General features: G+C 40.9%; 1 protein-coding gene across 3 annotated transcripts; it reads left to right on the top strand.

Moving 5' to 3' along the window:
- Nucleotides 1-169: 169 nt before the first annotated feature.
- Nucleotides 170-21,507, top strand: gmeb1 (glucocorticoid modulatory element binding protein 1). Of its 3 annotated transcripts, none has more exons than XM_051955278.1 (10): nt 170-269; nt 1,796-1,989; nt 2,135-2,187; nt 2,289-2,404; nt 4,211-4,314; nt 6,411-6,559; nt 9,156-9,281; nt 9,409-9,546; nt 9,835-9,957; nt 17,912-21,507. In XM_051955278.1, exons 2-10 carry the CDS (start codon nt 1,853-1,855, stop codon nt 18,763-18,765), a joined length of 1,800 nt encoding a protein of 599 aa, XP_051811238.1. In that variant the 5' UTR covers nt 170-269; nt 1,796-1,852; the 3' UTR covers nt 18,766-21,507. The 3 variants fall into 3 exon arrangements, with proteins under 3 accessions (XP_051811238.1, XP_051811236.1, XP_051811237.1); XM_051955276.1 differs by having other exon boundaries at nt 9,820-9,957; XM_051955277.1 differs by lacking the exon at nt 170-269 and adding an exon at nt 1,289-1,579 and having other exon boundaries at nt 9,820-9,957.
- Nucleotides 21,508-22,136: the final 629 nt, after the last annotated feature.

Genomic DNA, 22,136 nt, shown 5'->3' with positions numbered 1-22,136 from the left:
ATAGAAGCAGAGCACACAGGTCGATGAGACATGACTAATAACTACATTAGGCGCATATTTAAATGCCTGTACACTTAAACTACATTCCGCGGTCACAAATAATTATCTAATGAAGCTGGTTTTGTGATTAAAGTGACTTTCTGCTGATTTTTTGACAAGCGCGCGAGCATAGGGCGAGCGCAGTTCGGCAGGAAGTCAAGCTAGAACTGCGAAGTGCGCATGCGCTCCAGCTCTCCACAATCTAGGGATGCGTTTGTCTTCATAAAACGGTAAGGACAGACTATTTTATTTACTGTGGTTTCAAATATACATGGCTGCAAAATACCAGCCGCTGCTACGATACAGACAGCAGTTTTAGCCGGGGGTTTCGGGCACATAGCGGAGGGGGTTCAGCCAGCCAGGCTCGCACAGAATGGAGGGGTAACGCCGTCGCCGTGCCGTTGTTTGCTGTACGTGCCGCCGCACAGGGAGACGTCATTTTGAGGGGGAGCGGAGAGTTAAAATGCAGAGTTACGAAGGGACGTACGGTTCATAGACAAGCGGCACGTAGCCGCCACACTGTAAATGCAAAGCTTTACCGGTCTCGGACAGTATATAGTTCTCAATATTGTCCAGATTCCCACAGACTAAGTTACGCCCTTGTGTTAGCTGTAATGGCTACCGTCGAGCCTAGTAGCAGTGAGGATGTTAGCAGCGAAAAGCAGTCAGTTGCCCGCTGCAGGAGGATAACCAGCCAACTACAGGGAATACGAGTGTTTTATCTGCTACTAAACGAGTGGTTTTAGCGGTGGTCCAACTGTGATTGAGCATATAGCCCTTAGCACACACAATGCTGCTGTTTGTGTTCTCCACAGCCAGTGGAAAACCCATACGAAACCGCATTCTGCTTCAAAAATCTTACAGTTTTAAAAAGTGGACTAATGGGCTGGTCAAACATTTTGTATTGACAGAAGTACACGCCGCCAAACTGTTTATTTAAAAAAAACAACTCTATATTAATCTGGTTAGTATCGCTAGCATTTACTCACATGCATTGACGCATTTTCCATGGGTCAAATCATTTCTAAAGTATTATATGTTTGGTTTAATTTGTTTATAAAACTTCACTAAAAGCAGCAGTGGTATTTCACAAATAGTCTTTATTTCACAAATTCAAATAAATAAATAAATACATTTAATATTCTACAGGTTACTGACGGCACGAGTGTCAGCATTAAAATTAAGAATTTTCAAGTTCATTTTGTTGAATGGCTTTGTCCATTGTAGGTTGTGTAAAATGTATTGAAATAACTTCAGAAGATACTGAGTACAATAGAAGTTAGTACAACTGTGTAGTGTCAGCTATATGTGAAATGATTATTTGCATTGTTTCTACATTGGACAGAATATTTCCTTTTTAAAATAATCAAAAGCAATACTTCAGAAAACTTAAGAACAAACTATTTAAATCACAGTAATAGGAGATTTACTGATTTTGTTGCATTTAATTCATAATGTAGGGTCTGTATTTTTTTTTATTTTTAAATCTAAACTGTTTCTAATTTTTCACAAGAGAGAATACTCTACTGTTCCACTAAAGGTTAGTGTAATTACTGTAAGATGATGCAATTTTGAATGTTTTGACATTGAAGTGGTATTGCACAGTAGAATACTCTCGTCTGCTGTGCTCAGTATATAGACTTGAATTTCTGCATCTTGATATCACCACACAAAAACCTGAAAACATACATGTGAGCCTCATATTATCAGTCATATGTTGATTCATTTTCACATTTAAACGCTCATGGCTTTTCAGATGAACAAACTGGATCACCGTTCTATGAAAGCTGCCCCCCACCTCTAGTCTTCTCTCATGAGCGTGATGGCAACCACCGATGAGGTAACGGTGTCCGTGGGGGAGGTGGTGATGGTGAAGGCTGATGGTGACGGTGGCACTGAGGACCCTAATAAGACTCAGGTCATCCTACAGCTCCAGCCAATCGCCACAGGGTAAGTGCTGAAGCCAGGAGGCTACAGAAACTACAGTTCATTTCAAAACAGTACATCACACCATACGTACAGACATGACGGATGCCAGATGACTTACTTTGTAATACCAAGGACATATGTAAGCATCCAATTCTTTTCTTTTCAGAGATGAATCTGCAGAAACAGATGCAGCTGTCATGGCTGTTGAAGCTCATCCAGGTAAGAAGCTGTCAGAATAATGTTTGGACAACTTGAATTCTGCAGAATATATCACAAAAAGCATGTTGGTAAATATTGCGTTTATCTTTCCATTTCTGTAGAACAATCAGAGGGTGACGACGTGGAAATAGGATGTCCCATAACATGTGGCGACTGTAAGGCTGTGTTGCTTGTGAAGAAATTTGTGTGCCCGGGAATCAATGTAAAATGTGTGAAGGTTGGTATTTGTCATGTTTTTTTTTTTTTTGTTTTTTTTTAATCCACTTGGGTGCAAAACAGCAAATGTATTTAAACATGACCATACACAGAAATATTAAAAGCAGGCCATTTAATAGTCAGTGAGCAGGAAATAAACATGAACTGTTGCCATGTGTCCCAGTATAACTGCACTGAGCCATCTATTTATTTCTGCTCGCTGTGAACTTCAAATAACTTTATGCTGATTACGGCTCTTAAGTGGGCAAGCGCTTACAATAGCTCACTAAGTTTAATCTGTCACGGCCTAGTTAAATAAGATAAATGCTCTCATCCATGCTTTTTGTAACAGATTCTCTTCCATTTTTTGAACATAGTGTTATGAATGAGTTGAATTAAACTGGTGCTAACTATCATCCATCATAACTTGTCGAGTTGGGCCTGTAATGAGCATCTCAGTAGAACAAATTTTCTGAAGCAAATGAGGTATTTTATGAGTATCCAGGCTCACAAAAGAAATCCGAAGCAGTGATATTGAATGATGATAATAATAATATAGACTGCAATCAGCATTGCAAGAAAGTATGACACAGTTAGGCAGTAGACAAAAGTATCACAAAATCAAACAATTTTTGCTTTAAATGCCAGTACTTCTTGTTATCAGTTTTTCTTGAGTAGTTATCTGTGTTACAGTTACATAGTTCTGGTTAATTTAACTTCTCCATATTACAGGATATGATCTGTAAGGACAAACCGAAACAGCTAATAAACAGCCATAAATGAAATGTCCGTTTAAAAAAACAACAACAGCATTTTAGACCTTAGTAATCTAATGCATTAGTGAGACTGATGCTTAGAATATAAACATTTAAGACGGTTCTGTTCTCTGGGTCTGAGACGTCCAGCAAACGCAGAAGTGCCTTCAACCTGCGTTCTTTCTAATAGCCAACAGGGGGCGACTCCTCTGCTTGCAAACAGAAGAAGTCTGTGCTAAAGTGAGATGAGAAAATGACAATTTTTCAACTCAATCTGTTACTCCAGAAAACATCTTTCTAATTAGTACTTTGCCTTAATCACTTTGGTAAATCACGGTCCCATTTACACAAAAACAGCCAAAGCAGGATGCTTTTTTGTGGTTGTGTTACCCCACTGGGCTAATCTAAATTTGAATTCAGAGCAGCAGCAATTGGCTGATTGAGCCTTTTGTGCATGTTTGCTAATTAGTTGGTTTGCCCACAGTTTTGTCATGCATGTAGGTGGGCTCTTTGGGACAGCTGACACCTGCCAACAGGTGACTAGTTGCGATGTGCATGTATCAATTTACCAATGGCCTTATGACTTGACCTGAAATATTTTCTTTGCATTTTGGAAATTAATTGTAGTTTCTTATATATGCACTTTCTCCCTGCAAGCTGTTCAAGTAGTGAAGTACCCATAGGGATATATGCACCACCAGTTGGGAATGACTGATGCACACTAAGCTTTACTTATAATATGTAGCATTTTCACACTCATTAGTGCGCACAAATTATTTTTTAATCTTCACAAACCCAGCTGTAGTTATTGTTACTATTTTTTAAGATCCTGTTAAATGTTAACCATATCTTAAATAAATGGAAATGTACTCTAGAGTTGTATTTGTAATCAGAATACTTAAGTTGGATGTTGGAAGTAATTTCACAAAAAACCATCATCTTTCAACTGTAGTAGGAAAAAAATCAAGAGAACATACTTTTCTCACCCAAAAAAACAATCCGAGTCTCGTCTGTCCAGGAGTTTTGCCATCTTTTGTCATTTGTATTATACTAACTAATCCTTCCTTGTCTAGTATGAAGACCAGCTGATCAGTCCCAAGCAGTTTGTGCACATTTCTGGAAAAGCCACTCTGAAAGACTGGAAGAGAGCCATCAGGATGGGGGGAGTCATGCTAAGGTGAGGGGATTTACTTTTAAAACTCTGAACGAAAATCCTATTAATTCAGTGATCTGAATGTTGGTTGGTTGCATGACACCTCATGGTAATGAGCCGTTACCAAAGTCTACATGCAGGCTATACATGTGTATTGCTGCGGACATAACAAGGAGAGATGTGACTCATGTATCTGGTGAATCAAGTCATCCAAGACGATGACGTGATGAAAATGCCAGCTTTATGAGGGGGAACTAACTAGCCTTTATTCCCTCGTGTCAGAGTTGTACATGAGATAATAATAGCAAGTGTTGGCTCTTCTATTAAACCTGCTGTCTCTTTGACTGATGAAAGTAGATTTCTCTACATCACTTTAAAGCTGTACTAATCAATATTACCAATCTATCAGATGGCTCTGTTTAATGTGGAAGGTGTTGCTCGTAGTGAAAAACCTGACTGTAATTGTCTATTTCCCCTCAGGACTGTAGAGCTTTTGCTTTGATTCTCTCTTTACAACTCCCCTGTCAACTTGTTCCCAGCAACAGCAGATTAAGCAGTTTAAAACTAAAGCTGTTCACCATTTGTGCAGCAGCACATAATGCATAACAGGGTTCTTGCCAGGATTTTTTTTCAGCGTAACGGCAGGTCCTCCTGCACGCGCGCGCGCGCAATAGACAGGAACGCGCCTGCGTGCATGCGCAATAGACGGGAACGGGTCAATCGACAGGAAAGTACGGCTGAGGTGGGGAGACATAAATGAACCTAGACAGGCACCCAGTTGATAAAAACAAACGCACATGGCGTTATCTGTCAAAATAACAGCGCAGCGGCCCTAATCACAGTGTTAACCCTTCCTGTTCGGCCCCCGACCGTGGTCAGGAAGCCCGGGGTTAACCCCCTTCACTTCCTCAGCAGCCGTAGAGGCAAAGACAGAGGAGCTCAGCTGTATCGAAGAACACTGCAGCCTTTATTGTCTATAAACAGTGGCTGAACCGCACAGTACCGACCACAACTACCAGCAACTACACACCTTCTCTCCTCCTCCGACTACACCGACTGCCCGTCTCTCTCACTCGCACTCCCCCTCCCTCCTCCTCCCTCCCCCTCCCTCCCACACACACACGCTGCTCTCTCTCCCACTCTCATGACGGAGCCACACACTCTCATAACAACAGCGTAATCTTTGAAATGCGCTGGCGTAGCGGCCCTAATCACAGCGTAATCTTTTAAACTGAGCGTAACTGGCCGTTAAGACAGTGTAACGGGCCGTTATGACAGTGTAACGGGCCGTTACGCTGAAATGCGCTGGCGAGAACCCTGCATAATGAAACATGTAGCAGCTAAAGACCTACCGTAGATGTTTTTACTCATGAACTGGTTGAGACCAAAACAGAGCAAAAACAGTGATTATAAAGAAAAAAGTAAAGTCATTTGGTTGTCAACCAAACACAACTTAGAATGACAGTGTGGGTTGACATAACACTACATGTCAGATAGTGTTGTTTAGCTTACTCTGTGGCCCACACATGGCAAAAACAAACACATTTATCTGACTTTAAACAACACACTGCTGTACAATAACATCCATACAGTGAACCAAATGTTACCTGAACTGTATAGACTTAATGGCTACTTCATGATGGACACCTGTACAATGTTTTTGTGAAACTATCACAGCTCAGCCAAAAGAGACTGTTCAGAAAAACACAAAGAAAGAATGTCACGGTGAAAAAGGCTGTGACTGTGACGGCCCATGTGGAATACAGGTTAGCCAGTGACACCCAGCATTAGCAGGAGGAGTTATAGCAGCAAGCAAGACTTGATTAAGAAACTGTGTATGGAAACTGTTCTGAATATTCTTACATCCCAAGCTGTTGTTGTTGTTGTGTGGGCAGCTCCTACACATGAATCAGTTGATGCACTTCATGTAGTCGCCCTAATAATTACTGCTGCCAAACAAGAACCATTGTACTGAGGCAGAAAGGCACAATGCTACCAAGCAGAAAATGGCGTTTCAGTTTTGAAGAATGTCAATGTATTCCACGTTACTGATGGCATTGCCACTCAAACTAAACCTTTATTCCTCTGTTTTTATGTCCCTCTTCATTTCTGCTCTCCAGAAAAATGATGGATTCAGGTCAGCTAGACTTCTACCAGCACAGCACACTGTGCACCAACACATGTCGCAGCACCAAGTTTGACCTTTTAATCAACAACACGCGGTTCCCTCCGGATGGCAGTGGACTTACCACACCTATATCCTCTCAAGGTGAGAATACATGCAGAAAGGAGAAGACAAAAATGTGTCAAGCAAAACCTATTTTCTTTTAGGGACATTTAAGTTGCATTGGAGTTCTTTTTCTAAATAAGTATGCTTCTTTTGACTCTGCTAGGAATGTTAAAAGTAGAAAAATGTTTATATGTTCTATCTTGTTATGTAAGTAGTGCGATCAAAATGTTTGAGACCTCATGTTTGCATTGTGTGCAACCAGTAACTGATGAATAAGGACTCAAAGTGACATTGTGCTCTCAACAACAAGACCTGTGTTGCATTTTTGTGACTATTTGGTGCGTATTTGCGATTTTACCATGGAAATCCCACTGGCCAGAGAGCAAACATAATATTCTGTGTCAGTCAGCAGCTAAGATGATCCCATTTTTATGTGGGAGATCATTATTGATGTCCATAAATAAGACCCAGTCACCAAAAGCAACAGGAGAGGAGCAAATGGCCTGAACGGTTCTGTGATGGCATGTGTGTTCCAAAGTGCTGTTCAGCCGCAGTGTAATCATTGCTCTCCACACGCCGTACTTGCTAGATCTGGTTGAAATTCAAGTTGAAAAAAATCATTGTATAGACACAGTGGAGGAATTTTTTTTTCTCCTGTTTTGATGCTGCTTTGTATAGCAGGACTTCCAGGCAGTGTTGCAAACATTGCAGAAGGACTGTGTCGCTGCACATGTGGACTGCTTTGATGGGGATGATGGCCAAATTTAAATCAAGTCCATTTTGATAGGCATAGTATCTGAACTCTTTGCATCTCATACAAGCTATGTGTTTGCTGTTGCTCGTCTTTGCTTTACTTTGTGTTGGTTTCATATCATTAGACCAACTTCCTTCCTGTACTTCGGTTTCCAAAAATGTGTCTTCACTTGTAAGCCATATTTTAGACTCTATACAAATGTGTGAAACTTCACCAAGGCAATGATCTTGTTATTCATAGGCATAACTAGAGATGCTCTTGGACTAGCAACAGCCACTGCTACTGGTTTTATACATTTATGTTAAAGACCACAGCTGCTATAGTTGTGGTCTTTCCATTTTTTTGAGTTCTTGTCAAACTGTATTTTTCATTTTAGAGGGAAGGACATATTTGGTGTACGACAGTGGCATCGAACTGTGACATAATCATTTTCTGAAATTTGACCAGATAGATATTCTCCTTTAACATGGCAACACTTTTTACTAGATGACTGACCTATACACTGAAGAATTTGAGAAAAGGATGCCATTAAAGAAGTGTAATTCAGAAATAGGAAAGCAGCTTACATAAAAGGCAACCTTCAGCACATACGTTAGGTTCCAGTACAACAAAATACAACAATATTTAACATCTAACCAGATATAGCAAAAGATACATATAGAGATGCTGTATATTTAACCATTGTAAGGCTTTGATGCAGTGTTTAAGCCGGTAGTACATAATGGTCTAGATGCACTCTCTGCTATGTGGGAAAACGCTCTGGCTTGTTCGTATTTCTTTAAGCCAATCACAGGTGTCTTTGGCTGGACAGAGGACATGATGACTGATGAGTGACTTCATTTCGTGTTTTGTTGTCAGGAATGTAATTTATTTTAATATCTGAGTCCAGAGATTTGTCGGTTTATGTGGTGACTTTGTTGTCACTTACTATGCTCTAGACACATATGACATCATTTGATTTTTTAAGATAAACTGCAGCGCCTACATCCTCCGGGAACTTAGGAGAAAGACCTGAACGAACTTACAGAATGAATAAAATACCAATGGGAAAGTGTTCAACTGTGACACACTGTATACAGAATAAACAGGTTATACACTAAGTTACAGTATGTCAGTATGTGTCTATGATATGTACCCTAATAAATAATAAAATGCACTGGTTATACTACATGTAGTATAAACAGTGATATTGTATCTGCTGTGTATAAGAGACAGTATGTACAGGTGAATATCGTCATAAATACCATCAGCAATGCTTCTTCACTGATTACTTACAGTACATGTAGATGAACCAGCATAGCAACCGAACGTAGACTGCTACCACACCTCCTTTTAATAATTGGTTATGTGGTTGAGTAATTTTTAAGAAAAGCTTCCCAAACCTTAGTATTGTGTGGTTTGGCTCCTCCTCTATGACAGTTAAGCGAATGTCTTTGCCTCGTGGACAAAACAAGACATTTGATTACGTCATCTTATGGTCTGCAAAGCACTCCTTGACATTTTTCACCGCTTTCTGACATTTTGTAGACTAAAAACAAATTAATCAGTACATAATTGACTCATAAATTAACAATAAAAATAAATGTTAGGCGCAATTCACCACAAAATTTGTAGTGGTCAGTTGAGTCTACCATATCAGTGTGTTATATGTGTGAAAACTTGTAGAGTGAAGCAAAAAAGCAGTCACTTTATCCTTTCAGTTGCGAAATTGTACTGCCAAAACAGCAGGGGAAAAAAAGTTGCCCTGTGCCAAACAACAAAATTCAAATTATAATGGAGTGCTTTTGGATACACCAGCAGAGAGGGGTTTTTTGGGTCAGTGGTTTTGTTCATCTGGCCGTGCGAGAAGCGTAATGTTGTGTTCTCATGTGTAAATTTCAGCTCAGGTGGTTCTGGGTAATGGCGGGGCAGTGGGTGAGGAGAGAGCCGAGATCCTGAGTGGGAAGTCGGACTGGAGCTCAAGTTCACTGGAATCTGCGGACAAGAAAGGATTGAACGAGATCTCAGGTCAAAGAGAACACACATCCAGCCACAGATCATAACTCGCACAATAAATATTCATCCATGTTGGAGAGCATAAATATTTATTACCACAGGCCAGACTAGAGACTGACATTCTGCTGTTTGCCCACAGAGGATACGCTGAACTTCTGGAAGGGCATTGCTGATGTGGGTTTGCTGGGTGAAGTTGTGACCAACATTAACACGGAGCTGCTGGAGCTGCTGAACGGCGTGCAGCAGCGCAGGGAGGCGGGCACCTTACAGGACACAGGTACGGAACTACGACAGTGTGTACTGGCTTCTCAAAACAGCGCTGCGTGGGGCTCACACTGAGCCACATAAACAAGAAACAAATAGAAAGAAAGAACGAATTCAGTTGCTGTTGGAAGCTGATGGATGACAGTCCAACATCAGAAGGCTTTCTGAAATCTTATTTATCAATGATAACAGAATACATAATGATTTTCCGTGTGCAGCAGCTGAATTTGTCCATCCTTTCTGACTGACCAAGTGACCCTTTGATTGATTGCCACACTGATCCCAGATTCCTGTCTGGTAGAGGTGGCGGTGCTCAGTAACCTCGCCCAAGTCTTTGGACTGCTCGACTCAGTCAAAAAGATCCTGGAGAAGACGAAGCAGCAGACGGATCCCAGCCAGGAACACATCCTCAGCACGCTCACCAGTGAGTACAGAACATCAACAAGATCAACTAAATACAGCTAAATTATGGATGGGATTCAACAGCATTTAAGCTTTTTTTTTTTAGAATCCCTAGCTGAATGCTTTTAGGTAGTTTATTTAGTGGGGAACAAAGACATCCTGAATGTTAGCGATTTTAAAGAAAACACAATAGGTCAGTTTAATTGTGGGTATAGTTACAGCTATACTTTGCAGCTCTGTGACATTGATTATCCATCTTCACTCTTTTTTTTTTTTCCTTTTGCTGCATGGAAATAAAAGCATGTGCTGCATCTGTGAAAGGAAAGTAGAAACAATTGCAATTTTCCTTTATAATTCCAGTCTGCGCGAATGGGCACAATTTATTACTGGACCGTGGACCAGTAAACAGTAATTTTATACTGGACCGAAACAGTTTTTTACTGGACCGAATATTTTATGCACAAATGTACCAAAAGTTAATGTATAATTTAATTTTAATAATTTTTATACAAATTTACTACTTTATTAATTATGTCCCAGATACAACACGACGCCATGGGCGAAGAGAAATTACCGTTTTTATATAGAATAAACCATACAAAATTAACTATTGGATAAAGAAAAGCACTCATTTGAGATCAAAACATAAATCATGTACTCAACCATGCTACAAGTACTATAAATCACAGAGCAATGTGGCTGGGTCAAGCAGAGCGACCTTGTAGAAGCGAAATGAGGTGTGGTTTATTTATTTTCTGTTTATATCATGCATTTTTATCGCGTGATATCACTGTTCACACGAGAGCCTCTCTGAGGAGCAGCCCTCCCCATCCGGACGGCGCGCTGCTGTGCTGCGCTTGCTGTGTGCTTTGACTTTCGGAGCAAGACAGCGGTGCTTCGTTCCGTTGCGCGGCGCGGCGCGATCGCATTATGTGGAACTTCGGGGTTACAGGAAAAAAAATTACACCGGACATGAGACCAGTAATGTAGTAAGTTTTACCGGACTTTTGGTACACAAATCGGATTTGACCGATGGTCCGACGTCATTGGCGCACACTGTAATTCATGAAATATCAGTTAAATATTCGTCAGTTAAATGTCCACTGGTTTTGAATGCACTTAAAATTACTTGCAGGTGAACTTATTGTGCAGCTTCAGGTCACAAAATTTGAGCAGTGACAGAATATGGGGTAACACCAGTGGTAGGCTGAGGCTACATGTTCTTTAATATTTATGTAGTAGATACATTTTTTAAGTATTTGTGTCCACCCCAGCCCTTTTCTTATGAATACCCTCCTCCAAATATTGTGTTTTATGGGTGTTTTTTTTCATAACCTAAGAACATTGAATCAGTCCACCATGTTCAGTAACAACAGCATTGCTGAACTTTTGGTTTTAAGTTAATTCACTATTTTAACTCTACACATTAGTGTGTAACATTAGATCAGCTAAAACAACATGAAGAACTGTAGCAGGAGGGCCCTGAGTTGCATTCGTTTAGCCAGTTACTCTGTTGTTTTGCAGTGATGACCCAAACCGTGCGTCTAGCTCACTGCACTTGCTTGCTTTTCAGGTTAATTACCGTATGCTTTCCACCTCCACAGGAGTACATGTGACGTAAATTTAGTCATCCATGGTAGTCTGTCCATGCTACAAACTCATGTGTCAGGAACACAAGTGGTGCTTAAAGCAAATGTTAGCTATGAGGAGATCCTTTGTCAGCCACACCTTTGTAATTCTTCACTAAAAGAGTTGTAAGTTAAGTAATTACTGCCAGGCTTGATGAGCTTTTATTTATGCAAGTTTTCCATCAGCAGAGCCCAAACACAGTAGGAAGTCTTCATTTCTCCAGAAATCCTGGGATCTGTCTTCCCACTCTGCACAGTACACCTCAGGAATAAACACTGACACGGTTCTACAGCGTAATCTCTTTCCTTGGGTGTTTTTCTGCGTTCATTATGAGGGAAAATGCAACTGGCTGACGTTTGCCTTTTGTAAAATGTACAAAGCATTATTTGACCATCGTGCTTGATTTATGCTTCCGTTTATGCCATAGGTACAGCATAGCCATATACCCATGCTGTAGCCTGCTGTGTACTTCCCCATTCTTTATTGACAATATGCGGCTTTACCAATCAAATTTGGCTTCATCGTTTAAAAAAACGAACTCAGGTGATGCAGTTCAATGTCATAAATGTCATATCTTCCTTGAATGTAGTGATCTTCGATGTGCCAATAACTTGTCATATTATATGTCACTCAGCATATACCAGGTCACAGTGACAGTGTTATAGTGCATTTTAAATGCCTTCAAAATTGGAGCTCTGAGTGGTAGGTGTTAAGCATCACAGGAAACCGTCTCATGGTGTTACTTCACAAGCTAAACTCCTGCAGGGCTCTCTGCTTGCCTACATAGAACTGTTGGCAGACAAATGACCCCTCCTCAGGTCGCTCCAGGGTTAAAAAATAAGAGACCACCCGAATGCGTAATGAGGTATTGCAGCTAATATACAATACATTTTCCATTTTCTGCCGTGTTTTCTACCTTATCAACTAATATATGGTTAAATTGTTACCAGCAAATAATCACTAACCAATAATTGTTAACATCTCGAATAATTTCCCCTCGCGGTATCGCAGACCACTACAACTGTGATCGGCCTGCTTTTTCCACTTAGTAATTTATGCTGTATTTACAGAGGATATTTAGACACAAGATGAATACTTTTTTCAAACAAAATATAATATGTAATAGCCTTGTATTGTGTCTGGCTCATAAGGTAATTGCGAATGTAATTGGCAGTATTGTGCCACTGTAGCTCTATGATGATTTCTCTGCGGATGCCTCAACAGCATTAATTTTACTTGTATATGCAAATACAGCCCTGTTGACACATGACATTAGCACAGGTCTTGGTTGAGCCAAGCCAAAGTATCAGTGTAAATGTAACCAAAACACGTTCATGATGCTTTGGGATGTGGTTGCTCCAGTCGTGTTTGGAGGTAATTTTGGCCACATGTGACGACATTCTTACCGTGGCGAATGTGTATTGGTTCACATTGAAAGACAACCTAGTCACCTGACATCAACTCCATAATGCTGATGTTATAGTTGTCCACCAGGGTCCATGTGACGTAAATGTTGTCATCTTTTCAAGTAAACAAGTAGCTGTGTGGACACCCTGTATATGTCTATGTGCAGCGCAAAATTTGTGTTTGCAAGGGTAGTAGTGCACTTCTTCAGCAACTGTGTAAATGTACAGAATACATATATATGACCTACTGCTGTATGCAAGAGAGTCTACTTAGGAGATTGGAAAAGTAGTATAATCATGGCAACTAGGCGTCCGTGGTGTCTCCAACTGACAATGTGCATTTCTGTACTGGAGCTGTCCACTTGTGATTAGATTATCCAAGACACATATTAATGGCATATGTGAAGAGGATCTATATGTCTGATTGTACTGTTCTTCTATTTTACATGCTGTTCTTCTGTTTGATGTTGGAACTGTTGTGATTTATGATTACAGCTCATAAATAGACTACTCTGCTAACCAACAGTCATTACCACGGTGCAGATAAAATTATTATTTAATAATCCCTGCATCATCTAAAAAGATGAAGTGCATCCAAATTCACAGTATACTTAATCTCATTTGCATATCTCCACGATGAAATGAACCGAAATGCAAGTCAATGACGTGTGATTGATTATGCTGACATTTAAATAAGTGATGACACCCACTGCTCCCCATCTCTGTTATTGAGCACGATGAGGATGGGAAAATACAGATGATAACCAAACCAAGGGATAAATTTATGTCTTTTTTCTATCGTCACTGGGTTTCGTTTTGTGTCTGATTTATTACCCTGTCCACAGCTTGTCAGAAGGAGTAATACTAACTTGTCATTTGTTGATGCAGTTTAGGGCGAAATTAGGAGCATTTGTTTGGTCGCAGCAGGTCTCCCACTTAATACAAACACGGCAGAATCATGGTAGCGTAAAAATGAGACTGCTCAGGGGTCCGAATCAAGACAGCGATTGTATTTCGATTAACCTCGCAGCCCTTTTAACACAACAAGAAAGCAAGTGAAAAGTCTGTTTATGCTGAACCCTGATGGAGAATAAATGACCTGCACCACGAAGCTTCAACAGCCCCGTTTGTATTTTAGGCAGAGAGAGGAAAAGCAATGCATCAATTTAACCATGCTCAAATGTTTTTTATGTTTATACCTATGCCCCACACCACAACTTAAGCATTAGCATCACTGACAATTAAGACTAAAGGGAAAGAAGAACTTGAATTGGGAAAAATATTCCAGGAACCACTGATTCCGTTGTAGATTTGGTTTGCCTTAAGTATCCTGAGAACCCAAATCAATTTGATATACTTTATGCAGCTTTCATATCGTACACTATACCGGGCTTTGCAAAAGTTTTGTTACACTCGGTTTCATGATCTTTAGAGAGGTTTACATGTCGGAGTGAAAAATTCCATTAAATGAACTGAAAGTTCTACCTTATAGGCAGGTGTCCTTAATACAATTTTTTTTTCTCCGGTGAAGTTGTACCAAGATGGAAGTCAAAAGAGTTGAGATATCTGCTCTCCTTTGTGATGAACATCAGCCGAATGACCGTCCACAGAGTCGCGGAGAGGCTAAAGAATGGTGAAGATCTTTCAGGTCTTCATCATTCTTGAAAGATCACTGAAAGATTTTCACCATTCTTCAGCCTCTCCACGACTCTTTGGACAGTCATCCGGCTGATGTTCAGCTGCTTGGTTCTGTCAGCATGAAGGAGAGCAGATATCTCAACTCTTTTGACTTCCATCTTGATACAACTTCACCGGAGAAAAAAATTGTATTAAGGACACCTGCCTATAAGGTAGAACTTTCAGTTTATTTAATGGAATTTTTCACTCCGACATGTAAACGTCTCTAAAGATCATGAAACCGTGTAACAGAACTTTTGCAAAGCTCGGTATGTGAATATTGTGCAAAATGAAAACAGAAATTAGTGGAGAGTGGATTAGGATTAATGGGAGTAATATTAGTAACATTTTAATTCCTGATAATCAGTCATACTGAATGTAATTTTGCATCACTATATGCTGAAATGAATCTCAAAACTATGACATGTTACAATAATAATTAGTAGAATGAATGAGAATTAGTAGTTCCTGGATATAGGCAGGAGCCCAGCCATTCAAATCTTTAAAAACAAGCATTAAAATCTTAAAATCAATTCTAAAACTCTTAGGTAGCCAGTGAAGGACTGTTGTAATGTGGGCACTCGTCTTTGTACGTATCAAAAACCTGGCAGCAGCATTTTGAAATAATTGCAGTCTTTGAATGTTTCTCTTGCTAATACCAGAGTAAAGTGCATTGCAGTAGTCGAGTCTGGAGGAGATAAAAGACTTCAAAAAGTGGAGGAGAAAGGAACGGTCCAACTTTTGTCAGTTGTGTCAATTGTCCCAATGGAGCAAATTAGGATTCTACAACCTTGGTCACCTGTGCATCAAGAGATAGTTCTGAATCAAAAATGACCCCATGGTCATCCAGACTTGAAGAGATTTTTAATACTGGTAGTGCTGGGGTCAGGGGGTGTAGTTATGACAACCTCCGATTTCGAATCATTTGACTGCAGAAGATTTTTTGACTTCCAGTGACAGCGGTAAGGCGAGACAGAACATGCGTTTGCTGCCAGTCCAGTGCCATTTCACTGATGCCACAACGTTGTGCTTCAGACAGCTGATTAAAACATTGTGGTCCACCATATCAAAAGCTGAGCTGAAGTCAAGGAGGATTAAAATGTAAAACAAACTGGAATCGGCTGCAAGCAGCAGATCGTTAGAAACCTTCACCAGACTGGTCTCTGTGCTTGGGAGGCTGCAAAAACCAGATTGGAATTTTTCTAAAATCTGGTTTTCATTTATAAAAGCAAATGGCTGAGTAGCCACGACTTTTTGTAAAATCTTGGGAAAAAATGATCTAAAATTACTTAAAACAGTGGGGTCGAGAAATGCTTCTTTATAGGGGCAAAAACAATAGCATGTTTAAAATGAGATGGGGAAATTACAGAAGACAGAGAGTACTCAGGGTGAACAGAGAAATCTCATAAAAGTGAATGAGCATGAGTCAAAGTCAGCCTCTCTGAAGTCAGTGTGGAATTGTTGGCAGATTTCCTTCATTTTTGTTCCAAGACAACTGAGAAATTGCTCACATTTCTCAGAGGTGGGTTGAACAGGCTGAGTAGGTGGGGGACTTAATACCGATTTAACTGTTGTAAAGAGAATTCTGGAACTATAACCATGATTTGTAATGAGGGCAGAAAAATATACGTTTCTAACTTTTTTGATTTTATGCTGGTAATTGAACTTTTAACATTTTCAGATCAGCAAGACAAGTGCTGAGTCTGTCCTTCTTCCGCTTCGTCTTTGGCTTTGTGTATTGTCTCTTTATCCTCCTTACCTTCTGGTTTATCCAGGCCAGAGAGGAGGGTTTTGACATTTTCAATCTGACTGCACCTACTGAGTTCAGAATATCGATGCAGAAGTTGTTTAAAGCACTGACAAACTCCTCAACAGAGTGGTCTTTATCACCAACAAGTTCTCTATTGTCAGTGAAGGTTTTGTAGAAGATTGGAGCAGACAGTGAGTTTAGGGGACGAGAACGAGTAAGTGTGTTATGATGAAAGTTGTGATCATGAAGAAGCACTGTGAACAACAGAGACTGTATTATACAGATTACTAAACAAAGTCAGTGGGTGGGTTTTCTTTCTTTGCAATCAGGGGTGAGTGTTTGTGGTTAGGGTTAGGGTTAGTGAGGCTCTTTGGCAGTGTCATTATTCAGCTTTTATTCTGATTCTCTGTGATTTGATTCAAAATCAATTCAAAGTTGCTTCAGTAAATACAAAGAGGTGCAGTACTTTTTGGCTCTTATTCCAGTTCACTGAGCAGGAGCAGAGTAGTCCACTGTGTTGCTGGCTGTATATCTCTAGCAGTGGAAAAAAGCCTCTCTGCTGTAGCGTTAATGCTTGAGAAAGCCATCACCAGGCTTTTGAAATGATACACACTATATGGAATGAGTTATTTTTTCAGCTCAGCAGAGCTGGTTGAAGTTCTTTTTTTAAGTGCTGCAGTGTGTGTTGGTTGGTTGGTCTGGGTTTGTTACTGCTAAAGTTTGCTGCTCTACTTTAGCCTGCAGGTGATGGAATACAAAGTATTCACAAAAAACATGAATTCTTTGAACCCAAAAAAGTACTGACAAATTTAAAAGGTATTTTATAAAATCACAAAAAATGTCACCATTTATCAGAGTCAGACATCATAAAATCAGAATCCTTTTATGTTCCACTTTTTTCTCTTTTTTTATGATTATGACACATATAACTGTCATACACCACAAAAGACATTTTGAAGTTCTTTCTACCATGGTTGTGCTGTCTCTAAACAGGTGCAGTACTTTATAATACAGGGAAAATGTGACAGGAGCGTAAAGCATTCAGAATTTAATTAGAGTTAGGAGGTTTTATTCCAGAATACACCAAATGCTTTGAAGATGACTCCCAGGTTATCTTTAGCATGTTCTCGCTCTAGTGTTGCACTCGGCTAGAGTTGTTCAACATAATATTATTAAGTATCAACAGCTCATTTTTATCATTTGTGATTCAATTCTGAATCATTGAAGATAAGAATCCAAATTCTTAGGTCGATATTTTTTTCTTCCACTCATTTTTTTTTAATCATATTACCAGGGTTTTGTTTTTTTATTTTGTTGAGTCAGTATTTGTGTTTTGAGATTGGGTTTGACATCTGCTGGCTTCAGTTCCCAGCATATCTGATGAATATTTATATCAATATTCCAACCTGCAAAATCTAATCTTGGAAAAATGTGGCTCCAAAAAAAAAAAGAATGTGCAATGATTTCTAACTGGTCGCTGTGCCCTCATTGTCCGTCCTGTTGTGTCTCTACAGACCTGGAGTTGCAGTTGGAAGAACAAAGGAAGCAGCAGCAGGTGCGAGCTCTTCTGTCCTGCCCACAGCCTGCCAAAAACAAAACTCCTACCAAACGCCAAACCAAGCGACCTCGTCTCCAGCGGCCCGCATCCACCACCACCCTCCTGACTTCTCCAATTAACCAGCAGGCTGCGCTGCAGCCCCAGCAGTTCACTGTTCTGTCCCCTATCTCGCTGTCTTCTGTGGGGCAGCCTTTCACAGTGGCAGGTCTGCCCATGGCCTCTCTGGCCCAGTCCTCCAACACAGTCACCCTGCTACCCGCCGGCTCGCAGCTCTTCACCCGTTACATGGTGGCTGGAGACGGAAAGGCGGACACAATCACCTTGCACCCATCTTCTGGCCTCACACTGGTGGGCACTACTGCCATGCAGGACTCCAGCCAGCTGGGCACAATGGTGAGCCCCTTAGAGCTAGTGCACCTGAGCCAGCAGGCTGGCGGTACCGAGGTGGTTCCTATAGAGGGCCAGGTGGTGGACGGCACCATGCTGGTACAACAGGAGGTGATGCAGGGCGAGGTGGAGGGCGGCCAAGAGCACACAGTCATCGAGATCAACCCAGCGCCGGTGGAGCAGGCAGTGGGGGTGATGGAACTGCAGCTGACAGGAGAGTCGGGCAGAGATGGGGCCACCATGGTGGTCCAGAGCGGGATGGAGGTGACAATGGCAGCAGAGGCAGAGGAGACGCAGTGCCAAATTCAGGAGGCGCAGACTGAGGGGGTTGAGGGGTTGCAGCTGGATGCCAGCGGACAGTTGTCAGGGGTGCAGATAGTGGTGATAGAGGATAATACTCAGGAAGAAAACAAACTTAAATGAGACACAGTCTTGTCTTATTCAGCACAGCAGGTATGAACTCAGAGATTGAGCTGTCATGGACTTGTGAAACTGTAAATACACAGAATTTCCAAATCCACGAATTGCTTTGGCCTCAGACCAAGCACTAGGGTAGCCATTTTTCCTGTTTTGGTGTGTTTGTACAAGTTCCTCCCAATTTGTTTATTTTTAGAGAAACAAAGAGGCATCAAGAGAAAAGAGTATACTAATAATACTTCTCTCTGTTTTTTATTTGAAGGATAATTCTAGTTTATGACAACTTGGTTCCTGTTTTTGTAGCTTTGGCCCTCATTTGTTTAGGTGATGCTAGCTTCTGAAACACTGGAATATGAAGACATCACGAAAAGCCGAGCAGTCAGGTGATCAGACTGGCCTTATTCACACTCCTGTGATAACTATACGAAGTTTTTACCCAGACAGAAACTTCCATCACAGTTTACAGGCTTTGGAACTGACCCACTCTACATACTGTTGTAGTTTTTCTGTGCGTGATGCTTCATTACCAATGTCGGTTCCTAATATATGGACTCCAGACAGAAGTCCAAACGCTACAGATGGAGATTTTGAACTTAAGAATGTTATCAGCACACAAAGTACTACAGCTGCAGGGCTACTTAAGCAACTAGCTAACATCAAAAAAACTAAAAAGTTTAAGGAGGCTGAAAGAGTTGAACTGTTACTTTGTTGGAGGAAGGTTAGTAAACAAGCTATTTATGATCAAATAAGAGAACCGAAACGGGGAAAAGAAATACCAGAATCAAGAAAAGAACAGGCTTAGTTTAAAGTCTGTGAGGTGGGGAATGGAGGTTGGTTGGGATGAAGATAACTGAGCCAAGGCAGAGAACTGAGGGAAGCTGATGGTGTAGCAGACTGAGGAGGGAGGCGGGGCAGATCGAGAGCATGTCTGATGGACTGAGGCTAGGAGTAACTGAAGGTGACTGGTGGCCGAAGTGGCGGCCTTAGAGGCAGGGCTCAGTGGCTGGTTAGCGCTTTGTAAAGCATACCACGCCCACAGCACAGACATAAGGACACAGGCAAAGAAAACACGGTCAACTTTGGACTTACTCAACAAAATACTACATCCCTTTGTTTAACACAGGGCTGTATGGGTGGGTCCTAGAGGTCCGGTTTGAGAAGCAGAGGATTATTTCATTTATTGAGGAATTTAAAGGTTTACCAGATGCCAAAACACTGACGCAGCCACTTGATTGGCTCCAACCTTGGCAGTTGAGCCAGGTTCACACTTAAAAATCCGTGTTTATTTTGGTGCTGATAGTTTTCCACAACAATGTTATTCTTACAGAAACTGTCTGTGGTGCAAATACATTTTCAGGTTTAGATCATTTCTGGTTAATGTGTGAACATCTCCTCATTTAAACCTAGTGCTCTGTCAAGGTAAATCCCTTGATTCTGCATCAGTGTGTCCACAGCATCTGCATGCAGCCCAAAATTTGAGGCCACACAAGAGTACACCAGCTGTCTATGTAGCAGAAAATGACATTTGCGTGTTCTCTATCTCTGTCCAGATGGTTGTACTGTATTCCATCCACTCATTCCCTTTAGATGTTTTTCATTTTCTGTAATCTGCAGTTTATTTTGTCAGTTAATTTCAAATGTAATATAAAATGTGCGAACATGTTGAAAATGTCAGCTTATTTAATCGTGACTTAGAGTTGAAGGTTATGCTTTGAAATTGCCAGCTCATTTTCAGTTTATTGAACGTATTTAACTTTTATATTTACATTCAGCTTGGTAGAGCAGCAAATCATTGCTTTTTCAAAGATGGAAACAGGAAATGTTAGGATTTTTTTTTTGCTCTACAATTGACCAAAGCAAATTATGAATCATCAGTACAGTTGCATATTATAATTCTATTGATGGACTTAAAATGATGGCCAAACCTAAGAGAATGGGACCACAAGTTGTAATAAATCAGAATTTTCCTCTCAGCCTCCATGAACAACCTGAGGACAAGCGAATGCACCGTAACTCTAGGAGTCAGCGTGTGGAGCTTTAATAATGGTGCTGATGATTTGTCAGTTCACATCCTCTTATTACAGATTCAGTAGCAGCAGGCTGGAGGTCTCTGCTGTGCTTCAGACTCATTACCAGTAACAGTGTTGGCGTTACCTGAGGCTGGGATTAATTGCACTGTCTGTTGTGTTGTACCCAAGCTGTATTGTTTTTGCACTGTGTGACGTCCTTGTAGGACGACGGAAGATGCTGCCTGCTCTCTTGACATTTCTTCAGAATATGGCCTGTGCAGAGGTGAATGGAAACAGACTGAACTCCTCACTGGAACTGCATCACTTATGCACTTATTCTCAGTTGTTTCTTACTGCCTGATAGTTTCTCCACTATTCCTCCGTTGTACACACCGATTGCTTTTTCTCAGTATCATAGATAGTGTGAGCTACTGGGCTGATTGTGTAAGTCAGGGTATGAAAGCACACATATATATACTTAATGTCAAACTTGCCTGTATTTTACACTTGTAAAGTAGTGTCTTATTTATTAGTTTTGAAGGTGAAGAGATGGGTCTCTGTTTAAGGTGCAAACATGGATTCATTTAAGCTCCTTGTTACAGCTAACATCAACAAAGACCTGTTCAAGACTTGTGCTTTTCCAATAATTTAATTTAACAAATGAGGGTATTTGCATACTGACTTTGTAATGTGTTTGAATTAAAACAGAGCAAAAAACAAAAACAAAAACAAAAAACAAGCGTGAGTGGCTGTTTCTGTGTTTCACCAGCAGAGGGCGCTGTGTGTTCACTCCACTACGGCCTCAAACTGCGGATGAGGTTTACAGCTGCATTAATAGGTGGCGGAAATAGTCTGCTGCTGTAATCTCTCACTCCTCCATGTGTCAGGCTTATTGCGGTGTAAAGCATAATCTGTGCCGCCGCGGCCCATGATGGGCAAGCCTCTCTGGAGGATGAGCCGTGCTGACAGGGCACCGGGGCTCGCTGGTTATTACATTTCCCTCTTGTAGCGCCTAACACTCACAGACAGGCTGCATAAGGGGAAATGCACAAGGATTTGAATTATACAAGTGCAACGACAGGCAAATACACAAACCAGAGGGCTGAAATAGACACCTAGATGAGCTGATTATAGGAGTGTATGCGGTGCACAAATGGGAAAATAGCAGCAGCTGAATGTGCTGGGGAGCCGGAGAGGGGGGGCTAAACGGTTGAGAAAGCGAACTACAGGGGTCATTGTGTGGTGTGGGAGGAGAGGACACGTCTCAGTAAATTACAATTGTGTTCCATAGGCTATAGATTTGGTTCCCTCACATGTTGTGCACAAGATAAAGAGAATGGGCGGAGCACAAGCATCAGTTACATGTCT

Source organism: Acanthochromis polyacanthus, chromosome 11 (assembly GCF_021347895.1).
Source record: "Acanthochromis polyacanthus isolate Apoly-LR-REF ecotype Palm Island chromosome 11, KAUST_Apoly_ChrSc, whole genome shotgun sequence".
Classification (NCBI taxonomy): domain Eukaryota; kingdom Metazoa; phylum Chordata; class Actinopteri; family Pomacentridae; genus Acanthochromis; species Acanthochromis polyacanthus.
The sequence above is the reverse complement of the archived record's forward strand: the minus strand, read 5'-3'. Positions and strand labels throughout refer to the sequence as shown.